At 41.8% G+C, this 14,036-nt stretch overlaps 1 protein-coding gene across 6 annotated transcripts in view; it reads left to right on the plus strand.

The window, feature by feature from the left end:
• The window catches only part of LOC109439912 (tripartite motif-containing protein 5), a 26,035-nt gene continuing 11,999 nt past the window's right edge, over positions 1 to 14,036 (plus strand). The window contains exons 1-7 of one of the 6 annotated variants that reach the window (XM_074335901.1): positions 450 to 695; positions 4,097 to 4,339; positions 4,958 to 5,042; positions 5,312 to 5,791; positions 6,334 to 6,429; positions 7,051 to 7,281; positions 13,950 to 13,972. In XM_074335901.1, the coding sequence (XP_074192002.1) occupies positions 5,369 to 5,791; positions 6,334 to 6,429; positions 7,051 to 7,281; positions 13,950 to 13,972 (773 nt within the window). In that variant the 5' untranslated portion in view covers positions 450 to 695; positions 4,097 to 4,339; positions 4,958 to 5,042; positions 5,312 to 5,368. Of the gene's footprint in view, positions 696 to 4,096; positions 4,340 to 4,957; positions 5,047 to 5,307; positions 5,792 to 6,333; positions 6,430 to 7,050; positions 7,282 to 13,949; positions 13,973 to 14,036 lie in introns of all 6 variants that reach the window. The other 5 variants (XM_074335900.1, XM_074335899.1, XM_074335904.1 and 2 more) reach the window with 5 other exon arrangements.

Genomic DNA, 14,036 nt, shown 5'->3' on the forward strand with positions numbered 1-14,036 from the left:
TCTATGGTATTATACAACAGGTACTCTCCAAGGATGTCCATGGGTTTTTGTTCCCTGGAATTTCAAGTCTCCAATTCAGAATGTGAAACACGTTACGCAAAAAGTACTTGAGTTAGCAAACACAAGCGCCTTTGACTCACTACCTGAGGTAATTTCAGATTTGAGTAGCCATCCCCTCTCACATGACCTAATGTACCTTAGCTGGTGGATACAGCAAGAAGACATCTACCAGTATTGCTGCCTCAGGTGAACCTAGGGTGTAGGTCCCCACTGGGGTATTAGTCCCTCCTCAAGACATCTCATTTTAAGACAACAAGACCAAGTGGATGTGTGTGAAATTACACTGCTTGAGTAAGCCTAGTTCTCCAAACCATGTGTACATTGAAGAGCCCTGAGAACAGCTTCCAAGAGCAGAACTGAGATAGGATTAAGAATGGAGTCACTGGCTCTGCTGTCACAGGCACAAAAGCCTTGAAATTTCCCTGGGCGCCTATTTGAAGGCCTCCCATTGGTCCATAGTGTTTCTACTTTCCTGCCCCTCCCCCAAGAATTTAGCTTTCGTTTTCACTCTGCTGCTCTGGTTCCTCCGTGGAGATAAGCAGGTTCCTGGCTCGGGGAGTGAATCCTGACCCAGTCTGCACCTCAGGCTGGAGCTGCAGGACAGTATATAGGGCTTGTTCCTTGGCAGATTGGAGGTGAGTTTCCCGGTGCTCCCTGGGCAGTGCCTGGGGTGTGATAGCCTGGCAAGACTGTGTCTTCCGTTGTTTGAGAGCGTGGCCTGGAAGTGTACCATCCCTCACCCCAGGCTCTAGGGCCAGGCGCTAAGTGGAGTCCGCTGTGAGGGCTGCCCTGGCCCAAAGGCTGTGGTGGGACGCTGGTGGCAGGAGTGGCTCCGGTAGAGCCGCGATGGTGGCGCACGTGTGCTGGCCCTGGGAGCGCGGGCACTGCCCTGTCAGCTCTGGAGGCACAGCTGGAGCTCAGGAATGGTGCGCCCTTATCGGCGCTGGCAGGTTAGAGCAGATGCCACAATGGAGCCAGGCAGCCTGGAGCGGACAAGGTAGGGGATGAAACAACCACGGAGCCCCCTCTGTCTGTCAACGAAAAAATATCCAGCCTAAGAGAAAGCTTATAAGAGTTTATTTGAGCCAAACTGACGACAATTGCTGGGAAGCAAAGTCTCAACGGATTGAGAAAATGCTCCGGAAAATGGCCATTTTGCAACTTACTTTATACATTAGAATCAAAAGAGGAAGGATGCATGAGATCCATTGGTTGTAGGTTAAAGGCCTGGGAGAAAGCAAAGCAGGGAATCTCTGGGTTTGGATAAAAAACCAAATGGAGAGACACACTTCTTTTACATTGCAGGGTACAGGATAGTTAATAGCATTTTACAGCACATAGAGATGGTATTTGGGGAACAAAATAACAATGAGAGATTTTGTAGCTTCCTGCTCCTGTGGTGGTTTCTGCCCCTTGGGGGGTCCAATAAAGGCATTACTCTGACATTCCAAGGGCATGTTATTTTAGATGCAAAAAGACAACATACAGGCTCACTTAAGGTAAAGATTGACATTTGTCAAAAAGCTACGGGCCAAGGATGTGAATTCCTGGCATAGCCCACCTTAGTTAGGAATTTTTTGTTCACGCCATCCTTTGTGGTTATTTTCAGTCTCCTGAGCTTGTCAGGTTTAACATGTGGCCCCTTCATCGTCCCCATCTGTTTCCAGTGCAAGTCCAACATGCTTCCTTCCACTCCTGCAGAAGATGGGTCTCCTTCATAAGTGGTGTAGGCACTTCTCAAACTTCTGCTTTTGCACGGGGTTCTTGATGTCCTTTAAGTCCTGTGTATGAGCCCTCTAAGAGTGGAGCCTCCATTTCCTATAACCCTAAGGTTCTGGGCAGCTTAGGTAGGAGTGGGGACATCCTCCCAGTGTGACTCAGGCTCTCTACACTTTCCTCTCCTGTGTCCTGTGGCAGCAACTTTGACCCTAACTGTTTATAGCTCCACTGTGAAAATAAATTCCGCAGCCCCAAGGCAGGATGCATGCTGTGCTCCTCCCTCTACAGTCTCCTAAAACATCTCAGCATTAGTTGGATCCTAAATGGGATAAGAAATAATTGGAGGCCCCAGCCCCATGTTTGGATTACAGCCTGAGGAATAAACAGGGGTAGACATCATTTATTATATACCCCTGATAAAATGTCTACCTCTGATCTTGCTGTTCATCAGAGCCTGATCTGGGCCATAGTCTCTGCAGCCAGGGGCTAACTGCATATGGCCTCTGGGCTCTTTTCAGAACTGGACCATTAGCTGGATTACATTTCCAGTTCTCCTTCTGCCTCATTCCTTATCAGGTTCCCCTTCAAGTGTGATGAATATGGCACCAGTGGACATTGTCAGTAGGTCTGAATTAATCTCCATGCACAACCTTTATAGCTTTCCCTCCCTAGCACAGAACAAAGGGAAAACTTATTGTCTCACACTGGAGATCTTTCTTTTACCATCAAACTTTGACAACCATCAGGACATTAATATCTACTGAAATCTTTCTTGTCTTTGTTTGCCTCGTAGTCCCATTTACCTAGTATTCCTGATAGAACTCCGGAGCCTAGACTATGGCCACATGGCCATATTGAGTTCAGGTGGGAGAATGAGCATCACTGTGCTACCGCTCTGTGATATCCCCTCTGACTGACAGCAGGATCATTTCCCATTTGGCTGGTCATTCCCATCCACGCAAACCCCTTAAGACAAACTGCCAGGGTCTCTTAGCTTAGGTAAGGACACAGGACAGTATGTCAACATGGCTGCCTCAGGGGAGCATTCAGTGATGGTCTTCACAGTGTTATAGGTAGTACTGTATCCTTGTTATCTCAGCTTTTTAAGAAGCCAGACTAGGTGGATGTGTGAAACTATCATACCTTATGGAAACCTAGATCTACAGAGGGCTGATTGCCTGGTGAAAGCCCCTAGGTACAACTTCCAGGGGCTTAAAAGAGACACTGTTGGTTATAAGAGTCACAATCCCTGTGTGAAAAATGAGGCTTCTGCTTACTAGCTGGTGTTTGAGGTCTATATAAAGTCTTCCTAGAGCACGTGCACTTTACATGAGGCCATTTTTGCAATCAGTAATGTGGCCTTGCAAGGCAGCTGACCTTCCATTTTATTATAACTCAGTATGTTTCCCAGAACACAAAAACAAAAAACCAATTTACTGGAAGAGGAAGCCAGTGTTAACTTTATAGGAAGAAAGAACTCAGGCCTGATGTTGATCGCTCGTTCCCAGGTATCTAATCGAACTGCCAAGCTTTTCTTTTTACATCTTCTTATCTCACTCTTATCTCTGGCGCTCCATTTCCTTCACACCTTTTCTGAAAGCTCTCATCATCTCTCCCCTGGGCAACTGTGCATGCACCCTACTGATGTTTCCAATTCCACACCAGATCCACGTAACATTTCACAACCCAAGGGCAGAGCTAGGTATGTCCTCTTCCTCTCCCTGAGGGGAACTGATGAATAATTTGGGAAAGAGTCCCCGATGTTACTTAATTTGGGAAGCACCATATATCATGGTCACTGCACGCGCCTGTGATACTAAAGGCCCAGCAGTGTACTGCGTACCAGAGACACCGGCATTTATAAACTCATACAAGGTTATACATCTTCTAGGAACAGATCATTTCCTTTACCTAATATATTTGTTGCTCTCCATTATGCCATATTCCCTTCATCTTTTTCAATTTTCAATTCAATCCTTATGTTTTCAAATGGAATTATTGGACAACACTTTGTCTCCCCCCAATGATTGGATTTCTCAACAGCATGTATGTCTCTCTAGCAGTGTTTTTCACATCTGCTCTGTCGTATACAAATGTCTGATTAGTAATTTACTATTACTTTCCAGGTCAATGTCAGGGTCATAGTGGTTTCAACCCTCTTTAAGCTCATCTTTGTGTTTATGTATCTGTTTATACAGTTCACTAGCTAGCATATAATTCATTGTCATTAAAAAATTAGTTCAATAGTCTTGCTTAATATTTTTGAGACTTCTTTCCCAAGACTAATAATCATTTCATGTGTGTTTCAATTTTTCAGATTTGTGACTTGTTGGTCCTGTGAATATATTTATACTGTCTCCCTCCCCAACCCACAGACATACATACATGCATTCAAGCTCCTACCAACAGCCTTGGCGGAGGTGAATTTCACCATCTATAAACACAAGAATCCCCAGAACCTCCTAGCTGGCCTGGAGCGCCTCGCTTTTACATCCCTCATTGCTCTGGATGTTAATAGGATCCATGAAGTCATGTCTCTTTTTGTTGTTAACTCAGTGGGGTAGGTACAGACCTGTGAAGGTGGACCCTGAATAGAATATATTATGTTCATCCCAACTGTGTCTATTGAAGATATGTTACCTGTGTAAGTCACTCACTATTTCTATGTTCACATCTGATAAAGGGTTTGCCCTTGACATGTACACAAACACATTGTCATATAGTATGTCATGATAATAAGGGAAATCATTTCAAACGTACAGCAAGGAATGGCAATGGTTACACTCTAAATAAGTATGTCACAAGAGGTCTTTCTGGTAAGAGAACATTTAAGGAGAGAATTTTCTAAAGTTTAAGAGTGAATCCTACTGAGAACAGAGGAAGAATTGCATGCTGAGAGAAGAGTAGGTATAAAAGCCCAGATACATAGGTGCTTTTAACATTGAAGGTGTGTTTTGGGCATGGGAAAGAAAAGCAGGAGCGATGGTGGGTAAAGCACAGATCTTAGCAGAAAAGGCCTCAGGTCATCCTTTTGTTCAGTAAAAGTAAAGGGAAATAACCATTGCAGAGACAAAAATGAAATTTGTCATGTCATATGAGCTAAAAGTAAAGTATTTAAGATTTTTGTGAAAAGTCCTTTCCTTTTGTTTTTCTCTACCTTTTCTTTTTTGTCCTTTAGAATTTGTTCTTGGCAGAACCGAAACTCGTAAGGAATGTGTGTACTAGCTTACGTATGGCCCGAGAGCCCTTAAAATGTGACTAAGGCACGTGAGGAATTCTTTGTTTTATTCCATTTTAATTACTTTAAAGTAGCCTCTTGTGTGTAGTGGCTACCCTACTGGATGGCACAGTGTAGACACTCAATATTATTTGTTGAATAAGTGAATAGATGAATGAATAAATGAATGTAAAATTTGTATTAAGTCTGGAAAAAAAAAGAATTTGTTCTTGGCCCATCCTTCATTTCTACAGTTAATATCATTTTATTCCTTCCTTTCTTATTCTTCCCCTTTTAACCTTTCCTATCAGACAGGGATCTGAGCAGAGGAGCCTCAGAATCGGGACAGGTAGGAGCAGGGGAGCAGCTGTGATGGCTTCAGGAATCGTGCTGCACATACAGGAGGAGCTCACCTGCCCCATCTGCCTGGGGCTCCTGACAGAACCCCTGAGCCTGGAGTGTGGCCACAGCTTCTGCAAAGCTTGCATCACTGCAGACAACAAGGAGCCTGTGATCGCCCAAAAAGAAGAGCGCCTCTGCCCAGTGTGCAGGTTCTCCTACCACCCTGGTGACCTGCGACCTAATCGGACTGTAGCCAACATAGTGGAGAGGCTTAGGGAGGTCAAGGTGAGCCCAGAGGAGGGGCAGAAGAGAGATCTCTGTGTGCGCCATGGAGAGAAACTCCAGCTCTTCTGTAAGGAAGATGGGAAGGTCATTTGCTGGCTTTGCGAGCGGTCTCAGGAGCACCGTGGTCACCACACGCTCCTCATGGAGGAGGTTGCCCAGGAGTACCAAGTAAGAGAATTACATGGAGGAAAGATAGGACAGGCTGGGAAATCTCCACTTTATATTTGATCCCAAATATCTTGTCACCCATAGACTTGAGTTCCGTGATCACTTTTCTCCCTATGCTCACCTTCGAGGCCTGAGGACCATTTCTGTGCATTCTACCCACTCAAAAAGGAAAAGCCTATAGAACAGACTTAACCAGAAGTTGATGTTTTTGTACCTTATGTTAGTAAGTGGAGGTTTGGTGCCCAAGCAGCGCTGTCATTTCCCCTGTGAACAGGGGTAACTGGGGAGTGGGGTGGATTTCCTTGCTACAGGATCAGGTTTCTGGTAGGACAAAAGAGAATCCGACTTCTCCTGAAGAGGAGATGGTTCTGTTACCTGAGTCTTAAAGAACACACTCACCACCTCAGGATTTCTTACAATTTTTTATCTCAGTGTCTGTAAACTAGTCTCTTCAAGGCTCAGCCTGATTTCTTCCCCATCAATCTCTGTTCCTATGCTGAGAAAGCCCATGGCTTGACTCCGGTGTGATTCCTCTCTCACAGAAGAAGCTCGGGGCAGCTCTGGAGAGGCTGAAGAGGGAGCAGAAGAAAACTGAGATGTATAAAAATTACATCAGAAAAGAGGGAGCTTCCTGGAAGGTAGGAGGAGACGTTTCTTGAGGGAGATCGAGAGCAATCTGGGCAGGAGCTGGGGTGCTGGTCAGAAGGGGCTCCTCTTCTTTTTGTTCCAGACAGTTGATGTGTCCAAATGTTATTTAATTGGTCCTCTTCTGATAGGGGAGGGGCTGTATTTTAAACATGTCACAAATGAACATACATATTTGCGTAGAAGTATTCTCATAGAGACACTCTGTGGATAGCTTGTGAATTCTGTGTTCCATTCCTGTTACGATTTTCAGTCTTTAACTCTTCCAGGGGAAACCAGTGGCTCATGGTTCTGTCCGTAGTGTTTAATGTTAGGCAGAGGGTCAGGGCAGCGGTCAGGAGTAACTCAGGAAGGCAGGACTGTCCTGGACAGCTGTGTAAAAGCTGAGCCACACCCAGCTGTCTCATTTTGGCTCAGAGTTGGCCTCGATTATGGACTTGAGGCTATTATTTTAGAATGTGATGAAGAGAAAAGACTAGGAAAAGTCAGCTTCCCTAAGAGTCACTCCCCCGTGTCCATCTTCCTTCCCTGCGAGAACTTCCAAATCAAAAATACTTCTTGTTCTGACTCCCAGTCTCTGCCTGAGTCCCTCTCTCTCTTGCTCATTCCTAAAGACTCAAATACAAAATGAGATACAAAGTTTCCAGAATTGCATTAAACGGCTGAAGGATATCCTGGACATTGAGGAGCAGAAGGAGCTGCAAAAACTGAAGAAGACCGAGGAAAATGTTCTCCGTACCCTGGCAGAGTCTGAGGAGGAGCTGGTCCAGCAGAGCAAACTTGTGAGCGATCTCATGTCAGCTCTGGAGCATCGGTTGCAGGGGTCCGCCATAGGGATGGTGCAGGTAGGACTTGGGAAGAAGCCCCAGCGTGTGAGATTTGAGAAAAATGAAGACTAAGTTTCCTTCTCTGCTCTGCTGCTGTGTTCTCTCTGGTGGTGACACTGATTTTTTTGATCTTGCAGTACCCTTCCCCTGTATCTATTCCAGAGGTTATAGGGAAAATGGAATGCATGAATAACAAGAGGGAAAAAATGTCATTTTTATTAATTTTAAAGAGCAGTGCAAAAATTTGACTGTGGAAAGAAGATACATTGTGTTCAGTGATATTCCATAGACTCCTGTTAGGTGTTACCTAGTGTTAGGCATTTACCAGGTAATGCTTTATGACCCAAGAGTTTTCTTTTTCCTCATAAAATAAGTTTAGATTTTTCTCCACTTCTCTATTTTCTGAATAAACAATTGTGAAGAACTGGTGTTATGTATTCTTTAATTATTCAATAAATTCACCAGCGATACTGTCTCACTGAGGACTTTTCTTTTTGGAAAAGTTTAAAATAGTTTTTGTGTTTTTTTTTACTTGTGTTAGGTTTATTTAAAATTTTAACATCTCTTGAATCAGGTTTTGGAAATGTACATCTGTATAGAAATTTGTTGATTTTAAGTTGTCTGATTTGTAAATATGAGTTTCATCATAATAATTCCTTAGAATCCCTTCAATTTCTACAGTACTCGCAATAATGTCCCTTCTTTTATTCCTCATTTTGGTGATTTTTAAAAAATCAAGTTACTTATGTTTGGTCAAGTTTATTGATTTTTTTCAAGAATGAACTTGATTTTATCTATTTTTAACCTTTCTATATTATTGATTTCTGTTTACTTAGTGTGTGTATGTGTATATGCACATGCAGACGTGTGTGTGTGTGTGTGTGTGTGTGTGTGTGTGTGTGTGTGTGTACTGGATTTAATTTGGTCTTTTTCCCTGTTACTTAAAGTAGGAACTTAGACCACTGATTTGACACAATCTTTTCTGTTATAGTTTTTAATGATGTAACTGCATTGCTTTAGCTGTGGTCCATATGTTTGGATTATTTAGTGGTTATTTTCGTTCAATTCAAGTTATTTCCTAATTTGCTCTGTGAGTTTTTTGTTAACCCTTGGGATATTTTAAAGTGTGTTATTTAATTTAAAAACTCTTGGTGATTTTTCTGCTTTTTCTTCCACTGTGTATTTTAAATTTAATTATTTTATAATCATTTAACATATATTTTAATATTTCAATATTTTAAATGTATTGGCACTATAGCTTTGTACCCTAAAATATTGTATGTCCTAACATTTTTATATGAATTTGAAAAGAATGCGTATTGCGCATTGACTGGGTGAAATGGACTATTGATGTCATTTAGGTCAGTTCGTTAATAGTATTGGTAATGTCCATTGCATCCTTGATAATTTTCATACAGGCTGTTCTGCAATTATTGAGAGTGAATTATTGAAATCTCTTAAGTATTGTTATTGAATTCTCTTAATTCTTTTACTACTTTCTATTTCACTCTGTGTATTTTGAAGCTGTGCTATTAGGTGAACATCCATTTATAATTGTTACATCTTCTTGAGGTACCAAATCTTTATCATTATGAAATTTCCCTCATTCTTATAATATTTATGGTCTTAAAGTTATTTTGTGTAAAATTGATGTGCACACGTGCTCTCTTGTGATTCTTGACTGCACGGCACACTTTTTTTTCTTTAATTGGGGAAGGGGAACAGGACTTTATTGGGGAACAGTGTGTACTTCCAGGACTTTTTTCCAAGTCAAGTTGTTGTCCTTTCAATCTTAGTTGTGGAGGGTGCCATTCAGCTTCAAGTTGTTGTCCTTTCAGTCTTAGTTGTGGAGGGCGCAGCTCAGTTCCAGGTCCAGTTGCTGTTGCTAGTTGCAGGGGGCGCAGCCCACCATCCCTTGCAGGACTCGAGGAATTGAACTGGCAACCTTGTGGTTGAGAGCCCACTGGCCCATGTGGGAATCGAACCAGCAGCCTTCGGAGTTAGGGAGCTCTAACCGCCTGAGCCACCGGGCCGGCCCAGCATGGCACACATTTTATATCTCAAAAAAGTTGTTTAAATTTTTCCATTACAGTTGACATTTACATTCAGTGCAATTATTGATGGGTATGTAGTTACTGCCATTTTGTTCATAGTTTTCTGATAGTTTCTGTAGTTCTTCTGTGTTCCTTTCTTACTCGTTCGCTCTCTTCTCTTGAATGTTGATGACTTTCTACAGTGCTGTATTTGAATTCCTTTCTCTTTATTTCTTGTATAACTCTTGTTTTTGGTTGGTGGTAGCCATGTGATTCAAGCTATGTTTAGAACAGTCTATTTTAAATTGATGGTCGCTTAAATTTGAACATATTCTAGAATCACTCACTTCCTTTTTTTTTATTCTCTCCACGTTCATGTTTTTGTCATTAGTCTTATTTTGTGTTTGTGTGTGTGTGTATGTGTCCCTTTAATTTACTGTTGGAATTGCACATGATTTAACTACTTTTGCCTTTTATCCTTTGTTCTGGCTTTAGGTTTGGTTGATCCACAACTTTTTTTATGTATTAGCCTTTGTCAGTGAAAATGATTGTCTCTGTGATATTTTCTGTCTTTTTTTTTTTTTTTCCGGTCTTCTGAATGAAGTCCCTTTAATGTTTCTTGTAATACCTGTTTTGAAGTGAGGAACTCCTTCAGCTTTTTCTTATCTTGTAAGCTCTTTATGTCGTCTTTGGTTCTAAATGATAGCCTTGCTGGGTAGAGTAATCGTGTTTGCAGTAACTTGCTTTTCATCTCCTTGAATATTTCATGACAATCACTTCTGGCCTGCAAGTTATCTGTTAAGAAACCAGCTGACTGTCTTAAGGGAGTTCTCTTATAGGTAACTAACAGCTTTTCTCCTGATGCTTTTAAGAGTCTCTGTTTGGCTTTAACTTTTGGCCTTTTATTTGAAATGTGTCTTGGTGTAGGCCTCTTTTGGTTCATCGTATTTGGGACTCTCTGCACTGCCTGGACTTCTATGTCTATTGCCTTTGCCAGGTTAAGGAAGTTTTCTGTAACTTTTTTCTTCATACAGGTTTTCAATCCTTTGCACTCTATTTTCTTATGGTACCCCTATGATGTGAATGTTGTTACGCTTCATGTTGTCCCAGAGGTCCCTTAAACTATCCTCATATTTTAAATTCTTTTTTCTTTTTACTGTTCCTAGTGAGTGTTTTCTGCTACCTTGTCTTCCAAATCACTAATTCAGTCTTCTACTTCATGTAATGGGTTATTGATTCCATCTAATGTATTCTTTATTTCAGTTATTGTATTTTTCATTACTGACTAGTTCTTTTTCATGTTTTCTATCTACTTGTTTATGTTTCGTACGTCTTTGTTAAAGTTCCCACTGAGATACCTGAGCGTCCTTATAACCAGTGTTTTGAACTCTGCATCTGGTAGATTGCTTGTTTCCATTTTGTTTCGTAATTTTTGAAGTTTAGTTCTGTTCTTTCATTTGGGACCTGCGTGTCGACTGCTTCCCTGTGTTTGTTTCTAGGTATTAGGTAGAAGCTCTTCATTTCCCAGAGTTGGCAGTGTGTCCTTATGTAGCAGGTATCCTCTGGGGCCCAGTGGTGCAGTCTCACTTGAGCCAAGTGCTCCAGGGGTGTCCCTTGTGTGGGTTGTGTGTGCTCTCCTATTGTAGTTGAGTCTTGATTACTGTTGACATGTCAGTGGTGGGATTGACACTCAGGCTGACTGGCTGTGAAGACTTGCCATGACTGCCATGATCAAGCTGTTGTGCGCAGACTGACTCCTCAGAGCAGGATTCACTTTAGCAGGGCTCTGGGATCTGTCTGGTCCATGCTTTGGTTGTGTCATCTGTGGCACTAATTGGTTGGTGTGCCGGTGTGCTCTGAAGCAGGCCAATGGTGTGTTGCTTCTGGGGCATCCTGAGAGGGGCTCTGGAGCAGGCCAGGGTCAGCCACTGCCTGTGTCTAGACCAGGTAGGAGCTAGAGAATGATCAGCAGTTGGTAGCTGCCTGTTCTTGTTTGGTGGTGCCGGGGAGAGGCTATGCTGTGAAGTGAGGCCAGCTGCCACTATTGCCAGAGGTGGAACCACTTAGTAAAAGATACAGGGCACACGGAGGTCAGCTGCTACTTGTTTGCAGACCTTTGAGAGATTTTGTTGAAATCTGCAGCATGGGCTCAGGCTGCTTGCTTTTGTGGATTAGCCTCTTAAAGAGGTTCAGGCCAGGACTTGTATTGGGTGAGGTCAGATCTCAGAGAATCAACAGGGCAAGGTGAGAGCGGTGTTGTCCAGATTAATGGAGACTCAGATTTGATGCCCTCCTTTGCTGGCAGGCTGCATAGGGACATGGCTCAACAAAGGAACAATGGCACCCCTGGCATTTAGTCCAAAGGACAGTTGCCCCTTTGTCCTTGCCATGAAGCCAGACAATTCAGTTTCTCCCCATATGTCCCTGGCACTTTACGAGCTACTCTGGATCTTAGGACAAATGTTTGTGAGCAATGAGTCTCTGCTAGGGCCCTTTAAGAAGATGATGGGATCTACCGCAGCCCTCCATCTCACCTGCACTGAGTCCCTGCTGATTTTCACATCCAGCTGGTGTGGGACTTCTCTTCATGGCACTAATGGTCCCGGTTGGGGAGTCCAGTGTGGGGCTGGTACCTCTCGCTCCTCAGGGAGTACCTCTGCAGCTGAGATATCCCTTCTGGTTAATAACTGCCACATGTAGGTATGGGAGTATGCATTTCATGTCTCCACTCCTCCCAATAGTTTCGATGTTGCTTATTGTTTATATCCTTAGTTATAGGAGTTCTGTTCAGCTCATCTTCAGGTGGTTCTCCAGCGTGATTGTTCTATAATTTAGTGGTAGTTTTGATGTGGTCATGTGAGGAGAAGAGTACAGCATTTATGTACACTGCCGTCTTGACCAGAAGTTTATCATTTTACTTTTGCCTTTTGTGTTTTTGAATCCAAAATATATCTCTTATACATGGCAAGAATTGAATTTTGCTTTTAATCTAATCTAACAATGTCTGCCTTTTAATTGGTACATCAAGATAGTAACGTTTAATGTAAGTATTGATGTCACTCTTTTAAATTTTTTATTATTGTTACTTGCTTCTATGTCACCTGCAATTTTCATTGTTCTCTTTCTCATTGTCTAGCTTCTTTTGAGTTAAACAGATAATTTGTAGTATGAAATTTAGTTTTTCTATTTTCTTCCATTTTTTAAAAAATTATTTGTAGTGGTTGCTCTTTTGATTACAATATGAATCTTATCCTATCATGATCTATTTCAGATTAATACTAACTTAAGTCTAGTAAAATATGAAAACTAACCTCCAGCATTGCTGTACATTCTAACAACAACAAAAACACAGTGATACTTTTAACATGGGCAACTGATCCAATGCAGGCCACTGACATGCAGGCCTCAGAATTTTTTCACATAACTGGGAAGAGTTCTCTTTTCTTCTGGCGTTTATATGAGGAGATATATGTTTCCTGCATGAACTGAGGATAAAGTCAATGTAGAGGGAATAAACACAATTTGGAGAATGACACAGACCAGCTCCTGATGACACTATCTGATCCTCAAAATTAAGCTTTGATTAAGTTACAAATGTCCCCAAATTCTTTTTCTCAATCTAATCTATTTTAATTGTTTTTTGTAATATACAACAAAATAGTCCTCACACAGAGAGAAAAACAATATATTTTTTTTTTGCCTGTATAGACCCAGCAGTTTGCCTAGTTTTTGGTGTCATGGAGGAAGTAAGTCTGAGGTAAAGGAGACTATATACTATCTGTGAAAACAAATAAATCTGTGATGATTAAGATCTGATGGCTAAAAACTGTTAACAATGTGCACTACACTGGCTTGGTAGAGACTGAAGTACAGGTAAATATTGTAGTTTTTAGGACAGTGACCAAGTGGATATTGGTAACATGGACAAAGGGCTATGAGGGAAGAGACAGTTTGGTTGGTGAAGAGTACGGTACATATGGACATCGTAAGTTACTGGTTCCTATTGCTTCCTTAGTGAGGAATATATTAACCTGCATTTAAGAGACAAAATTTTGTAAAAATAAAAACTTGGAAGTCCATTGCACATATATGTGTGAGTTGAATTTAAGAGAGTGGATGAGGTCACTTATAGACAGTGCACTAAATGAGGCGAGACTTCAGATACGCCTACATTAATACATTTTGCCTGTGCCCTTAGCAGAAGTCATGTAAACTTCTTGAGGTATATTGTATCAATTTGCTCATCTTTGATTCTCCAAATTTTGGCATAATGCTTGACACGTAATAGTCATCACTTGACATTTTTGTTGAATAAACAAACAGACGCTTAATTATTCAAATCATCTCATGACGAGTCATAAACTTGGGGAAAATATTATGGCCCTCATATTTTCCTCATAAATATGTCCCACCTCCAGGTACTAGAAGCCTCATGCTTTCACAAGGGTCAAAACTCTTTCTACATTTTAGGAAACCTAACAACCTCACATGCATCTTCTGGAATGATTGGTCTATGACTTTTCTTTACTTTTTGGCTCTGACCTTAGGACCAGCTCTATTCCAACCACATCAGGGGGTGGTGGGGATATGATGAAGCCTTGTAAGTGGGGAGTGCCTATTACTTCTTGATTCGTGTTTTTCATTTCTCCCTAGGATGTGAATGGCATCATGGAAAGGTATGTGTGGAATACCAGTGCTGTGAAAAGAGGTTTGAAGCCATTAGAGTCTGGTGGTGAATTA

The sequence above is a fragment of the Rhinolophus sinicus genome, linkage group LG06 (assembly GCF_036562045.2).
Source record: "Rhinolophus sinicus isolate RSC01 linkage group LG06, ASM3656204v1, whole genome shotgun sequence".
NCBI classification, from domain to species: Eukaryota; Metazoa; Chordata; class Mammalia; order Chiroptera; family Rhinolophidae; genus Rhinolophus; species Rhinolophus sinicus.